The 15,744-nt window shown below is 36.7% G+C and overlaps 1 protein-coding gene across 6 annotated transcripts in view; it reads left to right on the forward strand.

Moving 5' to 3' along the window:
- Positions 1-15,744, forward strand: part of UBE2U (ubiquitin conjugating enzyme E2 U) — a 206,790-nt gene that overhangs the window by 17,918 nt on the left and 173,128 nt on the right. For 5 of the 6 annotated variants that reach the window (XM_049879486.1, XM_049879485.1, XM_049879481.1 and 2 more), the window contains 3 exons: positions 3,390-3,510; positions 7,946-7,994; positions 15,379-15,467. In XM_049879486.1, the coding sequence (XP_049735443.1) occupies positions 3,390-3,510; positions 7,946-7,994; positions 15,379-15,467 (259 nt within the window). The remainder of the gene's footprint in view (positions 1-3,389; positions 3,511-7,945; positions 7,995-15,378; positions 15,468-15,744) is intronic. The other variant, XM_049879482.1, reaches the window with a different exon arrangement.

Raw genomic sequence — 15,744 nt, forward strand, 5'->3', positions numbered from 1 at the left:
CAGGTGTCCATAGGTGGATGAATTTACTTCTGCGTTCTCAGATCTCTTCCATTGATTTATGTGTCTATGATTGTACCAGTGCCAGGCTGTTTGGACTACCATGGCTGTATAGTAGGTTCTGAGATCAGGGAGTGTGAGGCCTCCTACTTTGTTCTTCTTTTTTGATAATGCGTTACTTATCAGGGGTTCTTTCCTTTCTATATAAAATTGATGATTATTTTTTTCCATCTTGTTAAAGAATGTTGTTGGAATTTGGGTTGGGATTGCATTATATCTATTGATTACTTTGGGTAATATTGACATTTTCATAATGTTTAGTTTTCCTACCCATGAGTATGGTATGTTTTTCCACTTATGAAGTTTTCTTGGCTTCTTGCAGGAGTGTTTTATAGTTTTCTTTGTATAAGTGTTTTATGTTCCTAGTTAGAGTTATTCCTAAATATTTTATTTTTGGGGGGGAGCTATTGTAAATGGTATCCCTTTCCTGATTTCCTTTTCAGAGTTCTCTTTGTTAGTGTAGTGGAATCCAACTGATTTTTGTATGTTAATCTTGTACCCTGCTGCTTTGCTGAATCCTTTTATTAGTCCCAATAGCTTTCTTGTGGAATCGCTGGGATTTTCTGTGTATAGGATCATACCATCTGCAAATAGGGATAGTTTTACTTCTTCCTTACTGATTTAGATGCCCTTTATTTCCCTTTCTTGTCTTATTGCTCTAGCTAGGACTTCCAGTACAATTCTGAATTATAGCGGTGGTAAAGGGGATCCTTGTCTGGTTCCCATTCTCAAGGGGAATGTTTTCACTCTCTCTCCACTGAGAATAACGTTGGCTATTGGTTTTCGGCAGTGGGTGGGTGGGATTGGTTTTGTATATATGCCTTTACTTATGTTGAAGAATTTCCCTTCTATTCCTATTTTGGTGAGAGTTTTTTTAATCAGGAATGGGTGTTGAACTTTATCAAATGCCTTTTCTGCATCAATTGAGATGATCATGTGATTCTTTTCCTTTGTTTTATTTATGTGGTGGATTATATGGATTGATTTTCTAATACTGAACCATACCTGGGATTAATCCCACTTGGTCATGGTGTATTATTTTTTTGATATGTTGCTTCTAATTCATCTTTGACTTCCCAGTATCTACCCAGGGTAGTGCTGGCATTTAGTAGGTACTGCGATCCATAAGGTCACAAGGAGTCAAAACTGACTCATCAGTAGCTAACAATAAAAAATCAAATGAATAAATGAATGAACCTAAACTTTTACATTGTTGCAATTATGGTATGTATGTATATAGCCTGCTTCTTTTTCACTTTGTATTTTATCTCAAGTAATTTTCATGTTGCTACAACCAATACATTAATGGAAATTTGATAGCCCTTTGAAGGTCAATGCTGTCTAATAGAACTTTCTGTATTGATAAAAGTATTTGATATCTGCATCGTCCAATACAATAGCCATTAGCTACATGTTGCTACTGATCACTTGAAATGTGGCTAGTGCAACTGATAACTGAGTTTTTAATTTTATTTAATTTTAAGTAATTTAAATCACCACATATGACTAGTGTCTACTGCAATGGACAGTGCAGGTATAGACCATAATTACTGACTATTCATTCCCTTTTGAAGAACAGTTGAGACACGTTTATAATTATTACATTATTATTCTACTGAGTGGTACTTGAAATGATGTTTTTAAATTTTTTAAAGTCAAATACATTAATCATCTCTACCTAAATTTTTTATAATTTAATTTTTTTGGAAAACGTTTACTTCCATATATGCAAAGGTAAATATCAACTCAACACTCATTCATAGAATGAACTCCAAATTCATGGGGTTTTATTTAATTGGATATTATAAAATTTACCTACTGGTGTAGTTGTTTACTGATGTTTCAAATTATTATACTTATCCCTTAGAAACGTTTTTATTTCATAGATAATTTAAAAGTTGGACTTATATATACCATTTTAGCAGGGTGTCTGACTTATATACTTTATATTACCAGTTCTTAAAAATCATTAAGTACAATTAATGACTTTCGAGCACATTATATGAATAAGTCTTAGGCACAATGGTTAATGAGAAGATTATTGAATAAACTTTACCAGATGTGCTTCTCTGGGTAAGATTATCTCTCCACTTACTCTTAAAGATAAATTCCATGTACTTCCCACCCACTTTGAAAGGTATAGCACAATCCACACCAAATCCTTATTTACACAATTATAATATTCTTGGAAATATAGCCCAGTGTGTCTTCCAAACAGGAAAACAGAAGAAAACTCTGTTTCTTTTAAAATATTCATTGTCAAACATTTGCTTTTATTAATTTGTCATCATTTACATGACTCTTAAGCCACAATTGTTAACTTTGACCTGTATCTACATTTCAGTGTTTTGGTGGTTATTATTTTATTATGTCATTTACATGTTCAAAATACTGAATTATTGGATAGATAATCACAATTTAGATAGTATTAATTTTGAAGTGTCAGAGAAACAGGGTCACGTGTTAGCATAACTATTAAATTTTAGTTACTACTGGTCATCTACTTTTACAGCTGCAGATACTGTAGTAGGTAGAATTCTAAAGGTGTCCTCCCAAGATTCCTGTGCCTCACTTCACAGTTCTTCAAATCAAACACTAATCTAGGTATGTGCTGAAAAGACTTTGCAGAGGAATTAAGGTTACTAATCAAATGACCTTAAAATAGGGAGATTATCTGGATTATCCACCTGGACCCAAAGTCACTACATAATCACATCAGCCCTCAAAAGCAGAGAAGGAAGGTAGAAGAGTCAAACCAAGAAATAAAGTGGAAGATCCAGAAGGATATGGTGATGGGAAGTCAGAGATCCCACACATGGGAAGGATTCATCATGCCACTGTTGGCTCTGGATGTAGGGAGACATATCCAAGGACTGGAGAGAGATGACTAAGAGCTAAGAATGTCTCCCAGTTGACAGCCAGCACAGAAGCGAGGACCTCAGTTTTACAGTTGCAAGAAAGTGAATTCAGCCAACACCAGAATGAGCTTGGAAGACAATTCTTCCCAGAGCCTTCTGATAGGATCCCAGATAACCAACACCTTCATTTCAGTCTTGAAAAACCTGAAGCATATAAACCAGCCCAAGTATCCCAAGCTTCTCACCTACAGAAATGTGAGATAATAAATTTGTGTTGTTTTAAGCTGCTAAATTTGTGGTAGTTTGTTACAACAGGGATAGAAAATTATTACTGATACCAAATTAATCATTTGACAATCTGGAGGAATATTAAAATGTGCCCAAGTCTCAGTACGTGCATTTATTTAACTACAATCTTTTTGCTTCGAGAAAAAGTTTATTTAAAAACTATATGTTGTATATGTTTTCCTATAGGTTATGCTTTCTAATCCGGTACTAGAAAATCCGGTGAACTTGGAAGCAGCCCGAATGCTGATGGCTGATGAATCTCTGTACCAAATAACAGTTCTAAAGCTTTTCAACCAGCCATTACAATGTAAGAAGTGCCTACTTGTTATTTGGCAATTATTAATTATACTCTTATAGCAAATAAGTGATCTAGCAAATAACTGTTTTATAAGGAAATGTGAATATTTTCTATATCCATTTTCAGCAATGAAATGGTACTAAGATTTCTCCTACTCTCTTTGTCAACACAGTCAGTGTGATCTTTTTTTTTTTTTTTTTAAAGATCATCAGAAACTTAAGCATAGTATCTTTAAATGGTGATCATAGGGATGAATGATGCCAATTGGAGCTAGTCTACCCATCACAAAGATATAACATCTAATTTTAACTCTTTGATCTATAATGGATATTTCTCAAGCTTCACTTGGAGTACCTCAGATCTTACTGATCTTAGCAAAATATTCAGCTTTTTTTTCTGGAGAGCTCCCGCCCCAGGTATTCCTTCTAAAGGTCCAGTAGAAATGGAGCCTGTCAATTTTTCTGCTCTGCTGAGCCCTTTGGTTTGCTCATTGTTCATCCTGCCTGTTTACTGCTAACTCCATTGCCCCATGCTCTTCCCATTTAGCAGAACAATGCTGTTGGCTCCTTCTATCTAGAGAGGTTTCCCACAGCTCAGAGCTGGGCCTCTAGTGGCACAGTTCTTTCATTTATATCCTGCCTTTTCCTTCCAGTAGTGCACAGTCCCCTTGCTTAGTACCTGGTATCATTACCTCCCCAGTCACCAGGCCTTGCTAATCAGACTCTGCCAAACTGGTGTCTCATGATGTTTTTCTCTCAGATATCCATTGTCTTTTTTTCCTAGTCCATTAGACAGGTCTGTACAATAGTGACCAAGTTTAAGTGCTCTTCCACAGGGCTTCTGGGTCTGATGAAAATCAAGGGGATGTTAACCAAGCATCCTTTTTGGTATCTCTGAACATGCTGTGGTTGTTGCAGAGTTCATCTAACATTCTGTGACAATTTTGAAGCTGGTTTGTACATAGAAGGAGTGGCACCACTTCACGCTGACCCTCTGTCTGACCTACCAAAATATTGTAGCATGCCTGAAGTACTCACGATTCACTATGGTATCCCTTGCACCTATAAGAGTACTGGCACTCGGTAAATATTGGTGAAATTACTGACTGAATGAATGAATGATGCACATCACTCAACTTTTTATTGAGTGCGTAGCACTATTGTTACAAAGAATTAATCTATGTAATAAAGCCATGTCCATGAAAGTGAAAAAGACTTGCAACACTTACTGATGAAGATTAAAGACTACAGCCTTCAGTATGGATTACACCTCAACATAAAGAAAACAAAAATCCTCACAACTGGACCAATAAGCAACATCACAATAAACAGAGAAAACTTTGACCTTGTCAAGGATTTCATTTTACTTGGACCCATAATCAACGTCCATGGAAGTAATAGTCAAGAAATCAAAAGATGCATTGCATTGGACAAATTGGCTGCAAAAGACCTCTTGGAAGTGTTAAAAAGCAAAGATGTCACTTAGAGGACTAAGGTGCACCTGACCCAAGCCATGGTGTTTTCAATTGCCCTATAGGAATGTGAAAACTGGACAAAGAATAAGGAAGACCAAAGAACTGATGCCTTTGAGTTATGATGTTGGTGAAGAATACTGAATATACATACCATGGACTGCCAGAAGAACAAACAAATCTGCCTTGGAAGAAGTATAGTTAGAATGCTCCTTGGAAGCAAGGATGGTGAGACTTCATCTCACATACTTTGGACATGTTATCAGGAAGGACCCGTCCCTGGAGTAGTAAAGTTGAGGATCAGCAAAAAAGAAGAGGACCCTCAGCAAGATGGATTGACACAGTGGCTGCAAAAATGGGCTCAAGCATAACGACGATTGTGAGGATGGCGCGAGACCGGGCAGTGTTTCGTTCTGTTGTACTTAGGGTGGCTATCAGTCAGAACCAACTTGATGGCACCTAACAACAACATGTCCATTTTCAGCTGAACAGTAATTTTAAAGCTGGTTTTAAGGAATTTTTTACAGTAACTGATTCTGTGCAATAGATTTTGTTTTTGCCAACCTTGGAAGCCCATCCCTTACATCCCTGAGTGCTGTCCCCCAGGAGCAAGAACCACTTTCACCATATTTGGCTGTTTCTTCTGGAATTTACACTATATTCTAAGCTTATCTATACTAATATTTCTGGGGTGTTCAGTTTTAGAAATTATTTGTAGACTCCTTACAAAACGTAAAGATTTCGTTCTTATGCTGCCATTCCCACCTATTCTTCCTCTCTCTTATCCTCCTGATATAGTTACATCACAATGCTTGGTTACTTTATTATGACTATACAAATATTCTTCACAGGTGAGCCATGTATGATTGTTTCTTGTACAAATGTCCTAATTTTTCATTTCCTTGTCTCTTATAGCTCTACCCCCAATTGTCTCCTAAACTTGCTGACAAAGCTATAAAATGACTCCCCCAGGGTGGTCAAACACATCCATCCCCCTCTCCCCCACCTCCCCTTTGGAGATTTCTTTCCTGTGGTGCTCCATCCTTCTCTTTTAGTTCTGAATTGGCAGTCGTCTAGACCTGCACCATGGGTATCCTGGGACTACCCTTTAGCCTGCATCCTGGGTTGGCACTCCTGTTTGATCCTTCATTTTCCTCTTTGTTCATTTGTTCCTTCATTTTATTGTAGCACATCTTTTAGGAGCTTCTTTAAGAAAGGGTGCATGGGAGCTAAATCTTCTATGACTTTATGTGTCTAAAAATATATTTATTCTACTCTCATATGTTCATAGTTTGTTTAATATTGAATTTTAGTTTGGAAATAATTATCTTTCAGAATTTTAAAGATTCTTTCTTACCTTCTAGGTTCTAGTGTTGCTCTTGAGATGTGTGATTTCATTCAAATGTCCAGTTCTTCATGTGTGATTTATTTGTACTTTCTAGAAGCTTTTAGAATCTTCTGTTTCCAGAGATTTGAAATTTCATGATGATGTTTGTCTTTTGTTTTTGTTCTCCTCACTCATCGTGTAGGGCACTTTAATCCTTTAGTTCTAGGAAATTTTCTTATATGATTTTTTTTTCTTCCTCCTCCATTTTTCCTGTTCTCTCTTCTAGATCTCTTGTGATTTGGATGTTGGACCTGATCCTCTAATTTTAAAAAATCTATTCTCTCCTATTATACAGCTCTTTGTCTTTTGTTCTATTTTCTGAGAGATTTCCAGAAAAATATGTTTCTATTTCGCATTTTTCCCCTTGCTTATTTGTTTGGTTGCTGTCTTTCATGATGTTGGCCTTGCTCAAATATTTGGCGACCTTTGGCTGTCCATTTATATGAGGGACCTATGATGAATGATACGTTAAATAGATTGGAAGTTCTGTAGACTGTTTTGCTTCATTATAGGGTTATTTAGCAAGGACCTGGCCATTTTCATTAATTAAGCCTAACTATTTCTCTTGAGGAAATCCTGGTGGCATAGTAGTTATGTGCTACGGCTGCTAACCAGAAGGTCAGCAGTTCAAGTCCACCAGGCACTTCTTGGAAACTCTATGGGGCAGTTCTACTCTGTCCTAAAGGGTCCCTATGAGTCGGAATCAACTCGATGGCAGTGGGTTTATTTCTTTTGAAGGAACCCTGTTGACACAGTGGTTAAGCACTCGTCTGCCAACTGAAACGTCGGTGGTTTGAACCCACCAGCCACTTAACGGGAGAAAGATGTGGCAGTCTGCTTCTGTAAAGATTACATACAGCCTTATAAACCCTATGGGGCAGTTCTACTCTGCCTAAACGGTTGCTGTGAGTCAGAATTGACTTGATGGCAACGGGTTATTTATTTTTTTGAGATCAATTGTCCAGTCTTGTGCCTGGCAAGAGGTAGCCACTAGCTGCTTATAATCTGGAACCTGAGTAGGGAGAAAGAACCAGGAATCTTACGTGTTCAATATGACTTATTTGATTTATCCCCCATTTCGGTCTCTTACCATACTCCTGGTCTGATTTGTGCCTAGTGTTCTCTAGTCCTAAACCTCTTTGGCTCAGTTTCTCTAGAGATTAAATATCCTCCCCTCTGCCTGGGTAGGGAAGGGGTGGTCACTGCATTGCACAAGATGAGGCTGTAAGTCTGTGGGGGTCTGTGCCATACCCCTGCTTTCAAAGGTATTTGGTACCTCCAACATTAGAATATTTTCTGAAGTTCTGAAGTGCAAATCAACTCACTTCCTATTGACTTTACCTCATCATGCAATGAAGTTTCAAATTTCTATAACCTGCTAAGACAAGTACCATTTGACAACCATTTTCCATCCTGGAAAAAATAAATAAATAAATAACGTCTTTATTTTTTTGCTCTACTTGAGGTTTTACACCTCATTTTTATACTTTTATTACCATTTTGTTGAAGCTTTGGAAAGAGGGCACATAAAACCACATATTCAATTTTCCATGTTAACTAGAATCTCTTTGTATTTTCCTTTACAGTGGGAAATGGCAGCTCTGTGTCATCTGAAGAGCCACAGGAATTTGTCAAGTAAGTTTTTCTTTACACAATTCTACATAGATTTGTTTAGTAAAGGGTCACTATTCAAACTGCTTATATTTTCTATCTATAATTGAAATTTTTTTTTAACCTGTGAAAGGAAGAAGGTATGTTTTTCTTACAATAATTTTTTAAAGAGTTTTCTTTAGTAAAAATGTGGAAAATGATCAGTTCTTTCTAAACTATCAAATTAAAATTGAATGTAACTCTATTAACCTGCCCATTTTTATTTTTGAAATCGTAAAAAATGTGCTACCAACATAAGCACAAACTATTATCGATTACAAAAATCCAAGTAATTAAGGAGCACAAACGATTATACCCAAAACAAAACCAAATCCACTGCCATCCAGTCGATTCTGACTCATAGTGACCCTATAGGACAGAGTAGAACTGCCCAACAGAGTTTCCAAGGAGTGCATTGGTGGATTCAAACCGCCGACCTCTTGGTTAGCAGCCGTAACACTTAACCACTACGCCACCAGGGTTTCCCAAAGGATGATAGATTACAAAAATCCAAGTAATTAAGGAGAAGATAAGATTATAGAGGAAAATAGTGAGAATTAGGGCTAAAGCTGTTGCACCATTTGGGAGACAACCTGACAATGTGACAATTCAGCCATGGACACCTGTGCAATGTACAGGCCCATACTCTTACATATGGTCCTGTACCGTTTTGTTTCTTAAGCATTTCATCAGCCAACAGGATACAGAAAACCATCAACTAACTAGCGTTGAAGTAATGCTTCAGCTCAGGTTTCCCTTTCTTCACAAAAGATGAATAAAATTAGGTAATGTAAGTGGCTTCTGTTTGTGAGTTAGTACAGTAGTTTGGCATGCGGTAGTGGGAATTGTTGTTGTTAGAGGCCATCAAGTCTATTTAGACTCATAGTGACCCCAAGGACAGAGTAGAACTTCTGCACATGATTTTCTAGGCTATAATCCTCACAGGAGCAGACTGCTAGGTCTTTCTCTTGCAGAGCTACTTTGTTGCTGTCGTTGTGTGCCATCAACTTGATTCTGACTCATAGCAACCCTATAGGACAGAATAGAACTGCCCCATAGGGTTTCCAAGGAGCCACTGGTGGATTTGCACTGCCAATCTTTTGGCTAGCAGCCTGAGCTTTTAACCATTTCACTAGCGGGGCTCTGCGGAGCCACTAAAAAAAAAAAAAACTAGGTGGGTTCAAATAGTCAACATTGCATTTAACAGTCGAGCACTTTACTGTTGCACATCAGAACTCCTTATAAAGCATCATATGCAATAAGATGTGAGGGGGTACAGTGGTAAGTAAGAAAGACACATTCTCTTGCGTTTAATGAGAAAGCGTAAGATAGAACATAAGCACAAAAGTTAGTAAATAAGGAAAATATCAAAAAGTATTATATAGAGAATTAACTATGGTAATGTTGGATAGCTGGCTGGCTACCTAGGTGATTAAAAAAGATTTCTCTGAAGAGGTGTTGTTTAAGCTGGGATATAAATTATAAGGAATCGTCCATGCAAGGTTTAGGAGAGGAGCATTCGAAACAGAGGGAATAACTAATGCGAAGACCCTGAATTGGATATAAGCATGGTGTGTTAGAGGACCAGAAAAAGACCAGGGTAGCCAGAACACAACAGAGGGAAAGCCAATCAGGGTGGATGATGAAGGAAGAGAAGTAGGAAGAGGCCACTTAGAACTTCATAAACCTGGGAAGGAATTTGTATATTATTATACTTGCAGCGGGAATTGGAATATAATCCGATTTACATTTAATAAGCACTACTTTAGCTGCTGTGCAAGGAATATATTGTAAGGGATATAAAAGAAGGAGAATTAGTAAGATATTTCAGTAGATTAGGGGAGAGATGATGGTGGTTTGGACTAGGATTAGAGGCATAGATATGGAAAGGGATAAAAGTGGTTAAAGTAAATAAATTCAAAATATGGTTTGAAGAAGCCTTAAGTGATCAGATGTGGTATGTGAGAGAAAGTAGAATCAAGGATAATCACAAAATTTTAGTTTGAGCTGGCAAGCAGTGCTATTATTTATTGAGATGGAGGAGATTAGTAGAGACACAGGTTTTAGGGTATAAAGAAAGAGTTTTGTGTAGGTAAATGCTGAGTTTGAAATGCCTGATTTTGTTGTTGTTGTTGTTAGGTGACATCGAGTTGGTTCCAACTCATAGCAACCCTGTGTACAACAGTACAAATCACTCCTTGCTCTGGCGCCATCTTCACAGCATTGTTATGCTTGAGCACATTGTTGCAGCTACTGTGTCAATCTATCTCATTGTGGGTCTTCCTCTTTTACACTGACCCTCCACTTTACCTACCATAATGTCCTCCTCCAGGGACTGATCCCGTCTGATAACATGTGATAACTGTGTAGATCATAACAAATTATGGATAACATTGCGAAGAATGGGAATTCCAGAGCACTTAATTGTGCTCATGAGGAACCTGTACATAGACAAAGAGGCAGTCATTAGAAGAGAACAAGGGGATATTGTGTGGTTTAAAGTCAGGAAAGGTATATATTAGGGTTGTATCCTTTCAACACACTTATTCAGCCTTTTATCACACTTATTCAGCCTGTACACAGAGCAAATAATCTGAGAAGCTGGACTATATGAAGAACTGGTAGCAGGATTGAAGATAGACCCATTAACAACCTGCGATATGCAGACAACACAACCTTTCTTGCTGAAAGTGAAGAGGACTTGAAGCACTTACTAATGAAGATCAAAGACCACAGCCTTCAGTACGGATTGCACCTCAACATAAAGAAAACAAAAATCCTCACAACTGGACCAATAAGCAACATTGTGGTAAATGGAGAAAAGATTGAAGTTGTGAAGAATTTCATTTTACTCAGATCCACAATCAATGTCCATGGAAGCAGCAGTCGAGAAATCAAATGTTGCATTGCATTGGGTAAATCTGCAGCAAAAGACCTTTTTAAGGTGTTGAATAGCAAAGATGTCACTTTAAAGACTAAGGTGTGCCTGACCCAAGCCATGGTGTTTTCAATGGCCTTGTGTGCATGCAAAAGCTGGACAGTGAATAAGGAAGACTGAAGAAGAATTGATGCCTTTTAGTTATGGTGTTGAAGAATATTGAATCTACCATGGACTGCGAGAAAAATGAACAATCTGTCTTGGAAGAAGTACAGCCAGAATATTCCTTAGAAGCTAGGAAGATGAGACTTTGCCTTATGTACTTTGGACATGTTATCAAGAGGGACCATTCCCTGGAGAAGGACATCATGCTTGGTAAAGTAGAGGGTCAGTGAAAAAGAGGAAGACCCTCTATGAAATGGATTGACACAGTGGCTACAACAGTGGGCTCAAGCATAACAATGATTGTGAGGCTGATGCAGGACCAGGCACCCTTAGCTCTTAACCACTACACCACTGGGGTTTCCAAAATGTATATAGAAATGTAAAAGATCTAGCATAATCATGGTAATATTGAAGAACAAAGTTAGAAAACTTACACTCCCAGATATTAAGACACACTAGACAACTACAGTAAGCTTCACTCTGATTAGATAATTTTAGGTCCCTAAACTAATCACCATGGTCAGACAGCCCTGAACTGATCAGGCCCCTGACTTAGAACTAGGTATGGGAACAATCTTATTCAGACCACATGGCTTCTACATAATAGGGGAAGAATGGAATTGCTACTGGGGAGGCAACCACAATTTCCATTTATAACAACCTTTTATAGAGAAGATAACATTTTTACTGGAACTGAATCTTGATGAGTAAGACTTTGACTGACACAGAAAAGAGTTTCTAGATAAAACTGGTTGTGCAGATACAGAAATTTAATACTATGTTATGATCAGGAATGGCAGGAAGACCTGTGTAATGGAGCCTGTAGATGTGGGGATGAATAATGAAGAAAAGGCTGGAAATGGGCAGATGGTGAAGAGTCTTGGATCCTATTTGAAAGTGTTTAGACTTCATCCCATTGAATTAGATAGCCAAAAGAGGTTTTTAAAAAGAAGCTCGATAACCTGGAATAGGGAGAGACTAAGTATAGGAAAACAGAAAACTGTTAGCATTTGCAGGAGACAAATCATGAGGTACTAACCTAAGGCAATGGAGATCAGCTGACACTGACTAGGTGCTAAACTTCCGGTTTGATTTTTCATGCATTAGTCCACTGAAAGCTCACAACAACTGCATGAGAAAATCTTAATTTTATAGATGAGAAAACAAGCATGAAAAGTTAGATAACTTGTCCTGGCTCACACAGCTAATAAGTAGTGGTACTAAAGTGTGTTTTCACCCAGGCCCGCTGATTCCGGAGTCTGTACTCTTAGCCATGACGCTACACAACTAGATCATGGCGGAAAGGAAGATTCCATTCAGAGATTCAGGCTTTGCTTACGGCTGGATGTTGTTACTTCCATGAAATGACACTCCTCTGAATCTCTTTTACCCTTAGTGATTCTTTGTGTTTCTTTCACTGGCTCCTCTTCACTGTGAATTGGATTCTGCTCTTTCTTTTCTAAACACTCCTTTGGAGTTTTTTCCTAATGGTGGCATCTATCAGCTTTTATGTTGCTTTTACCCCAATCTCTTATTTTCAGTCTCAATTTTTTTTTATCATACTCCTAAAGGCCTTTTCCACTTTCCTACCCTAATCATCACCTAAAAACCATGTCTGAAATCAAACTCATCTTTTATATCAGTTTCACCTGATACTTCCTATTAAGAGCAAAAATTCTTCCATGCTTTAGAATATTTGACCTTTGAACTTCTTAACATTTCATACCCTCTCAAGCAATCCATTCTGTCAATTCTTTAGCATTGTCTCTTAGATTCGTCTCCTCCCCTTTGTAACCTTTGCTCCCACCCTAGCATTTTTTTTTAGCATTAGCTCTCAGTATCTCCTGGTCCCCCACACAGAATCTCCCTTATATTATCTACCTGTGTACTAATGCCAGAGTAAGCTCTTGTCCAGACACTGATTTCATAATTTCTTTGCTTTTATTCAAGAACTTCTGTTGGCTCTCAATGACCTAATGAATCAAGTCTACTGAATCAACTCTAACCTGTCCTCTGCCTAAATTTGATGGCCCTGCACTGCCTGATTTCACATGCTTTATCAAATTCCCTCTCCTCTAAATTTGGAATTCTCCATTCTGGTCAATTGTCATGTTGCTATCATCCCTTCCCCCAGTAGCCTCTACGTACATTCCCATCTAAGCTATTGCTAATACTGCTTCCCTGGCCTAGAATGCTCCTTCTCTTTTTTCAAGTCCCATATCCCAAGTGACTCTTTCTAATGGCTTCAAGACACAGTCACATCTCCATCCTTCAACTTCTTTTGTGCTTATTACCACTGCAAAAGAAATAACTGTAATTGTATTCTCCAAATGTCTGTGCTACATGTTGTGCACCTTATTATGTTAATATCTAAAGCTGTTCTATTTACTAGTCCAGTTATATATCTTATTTTCCCAACAGGATACTAAGCTCTGTTCAGTTTAAAATTATGTCTTCTACTTTTTTATATTCATAATGCCAATGATAATAGTCAATAAATTTCTATTATTGGTTGAAACTATAAACACATGTGCTTTTTTTTTATACTGTGTGTATATATTCCTGTAGGCTTAGTAGTGTATTTGAATAATAGTAAAATGTAGTTACTATTCTTTCATTTTAAGGAGCTGTTTCCTTTGTAGAATTGAAAATACAAATATTCACAAATGTTTAAGACATTCAGCTTTGTATATCCAAACTATACTACAGTTATACCTTTTAGGGTAATATTTTTAATTATTCTGGGGGAAAAAAGAAAATCCCTGAAGGCTAACAGTTTGAAATTGAACAGGACACCCTTGGGAAGGGAGAGGGTCATGGGTCGTCCTCAAACAGACAAAAAACAATGGAGACGATTGTGCCTGAAGATGGTGTATTTTTTTTCACTAGACAGTGTGTTGACAGTTTCCTTCCTCTTGGGTCATTGTTGTCTGCTAAATGATCTGTGACAGCAAATTGATCACAAGCTTTTTCATGCAGGAGATATAATGCAGCCTTTCATTTTGTTACCTCCGTCACCAAATGCTGAAACATTTTGTTGGCAAATTAATGTTAGTTTAGTATATCATTTAGTAGTCTAAAGCACTGCGTGAAGCTCTGGAAGCAATAATAGTAATGATTAATTTATCTTCACCAAGTTTCAGATTTCTATTTAAGTGTGATTGCAAAAGTAATAAAAGGTTTGAAAAATATTAGTTTTAAAATTAGGTGTCAGTAGTTGTGGTTTAAATAAATGAATGCATTAACACATTTCCGTATTGCCCCCATTAACTTGAAAATTGAGTCAAATATGTACTTTAAGTTCCTAGAATTTACCTATAAAAATTAAAGCTAATTTACTTGTTCTAAGTGAAAAGTTGCTTCTTTCTCCAAAGAGCTGGGAATTTAGATTGGAAAATAGACATTAGGCCTTTAACATTTTGATTCTAGACATCTATTTAAGCCAGTTAATTGATGATTTCACATGTCTGAAAAATACCCCAAAGTAATGTTTTGTTTATGGAGTGCTGAGAATCTCTAAAAAAAAATTGTAGGTACAGAGTTTCTGTTTCAGGTGATGAAAAGTTTAGAACTAGGTAGTGGTGATAGTTGCCCAATATTGTGAATATAAAAAATACTATTCAATTGTACACTTAAGAATAGTTAAAATGGAAAATTTTATTTTATATATATATATATACCCAGAATAATTTTTTTTTTGTTTGTAGGAAAAAAAACTTGGAAAGACAGTTATTTGACTCCTTTTTAGTTCCTGTTTAATACCTTATAACAATCTTTACTATCCCGTTAGGACATAGTAATATTTAGCACAAGGAAGGAAAAGTGTAGGCAGGAATATTAGAAAAGTATTGTTTTTCCCCACTTTGAAAGTGACCATATTCTGTGTAAAATTAAACCAATCTCAATTCTGATGCTTTTATTCTCTCCTTATGGTAAAAAGTAAATACAGGTGATTTTACTAAAATTTGGAATAAAAGTTTAAGAAAATTTTTTATTTTAGAATGAGAAAACTTAGACACAATTCTTTTCCTAAAGATCTTTTTTATTAATGTGAGTCATGGAAGACAATTTAAACCTATATGTTTCATAATATACACATGGGTACACATGTACATTTATTATTGAAAAATGATTTGGACCGATGTTCTTTTATGTGATTTGATTTTCTAGTGTTGAAATGAATATGTCAGATATACTATAAAATTTGCAAATTGGTCTAACGTCTTATGACAAGATATTGCTCTCTGAACAGTCCACTCTGATAAGATAATTTTAAAAAGAGAATTTGCAAACTACTCATTGTCTGATTTTAATTTATATTTCCAGATCAGTTAAAGATGTTTCATTTAACGATTACTATGAGACATGGTCTGTGATAGCCACATCTAATACCACAGAATATTACAGAACTCCAGGTAAGGTGATCCAGCCTCATCCTACGTCCTTCTGGTATATACTTATCTCTTAATTATTCTCAGCTTGTCTTTCTTTCAAAGACTAATTGACACACATTTCCAGTGTGAGGGTGATAAACGTTTCTTTTGGCTCTGTACTTTTATTCATTCAACAAGTATTCATTTAGATCCTTTTTTGTATAGAATCCTGGACTGAAGTCTGATTAAAAGCCAAAAGGAAAGATAGGAATAAAAGATGAAGTTCTCAATCTTATGAAGTTAATTTTACTCCCTTCAC

Source organism: Elephas maximus, chromosome 3, assembly GCF_024166365.1.
Source record: "Elephas maximus indicus isolate mEleMax1 chromosome 3, mEleMax1 primary haplotype, whole genome shotgun sequence".
Lineage (NCBI taxonomy): Eukaryota > Metazoa > Chordata > Mammalia > Proboscidea > Elephantidae > Elephas > Elephas maximus.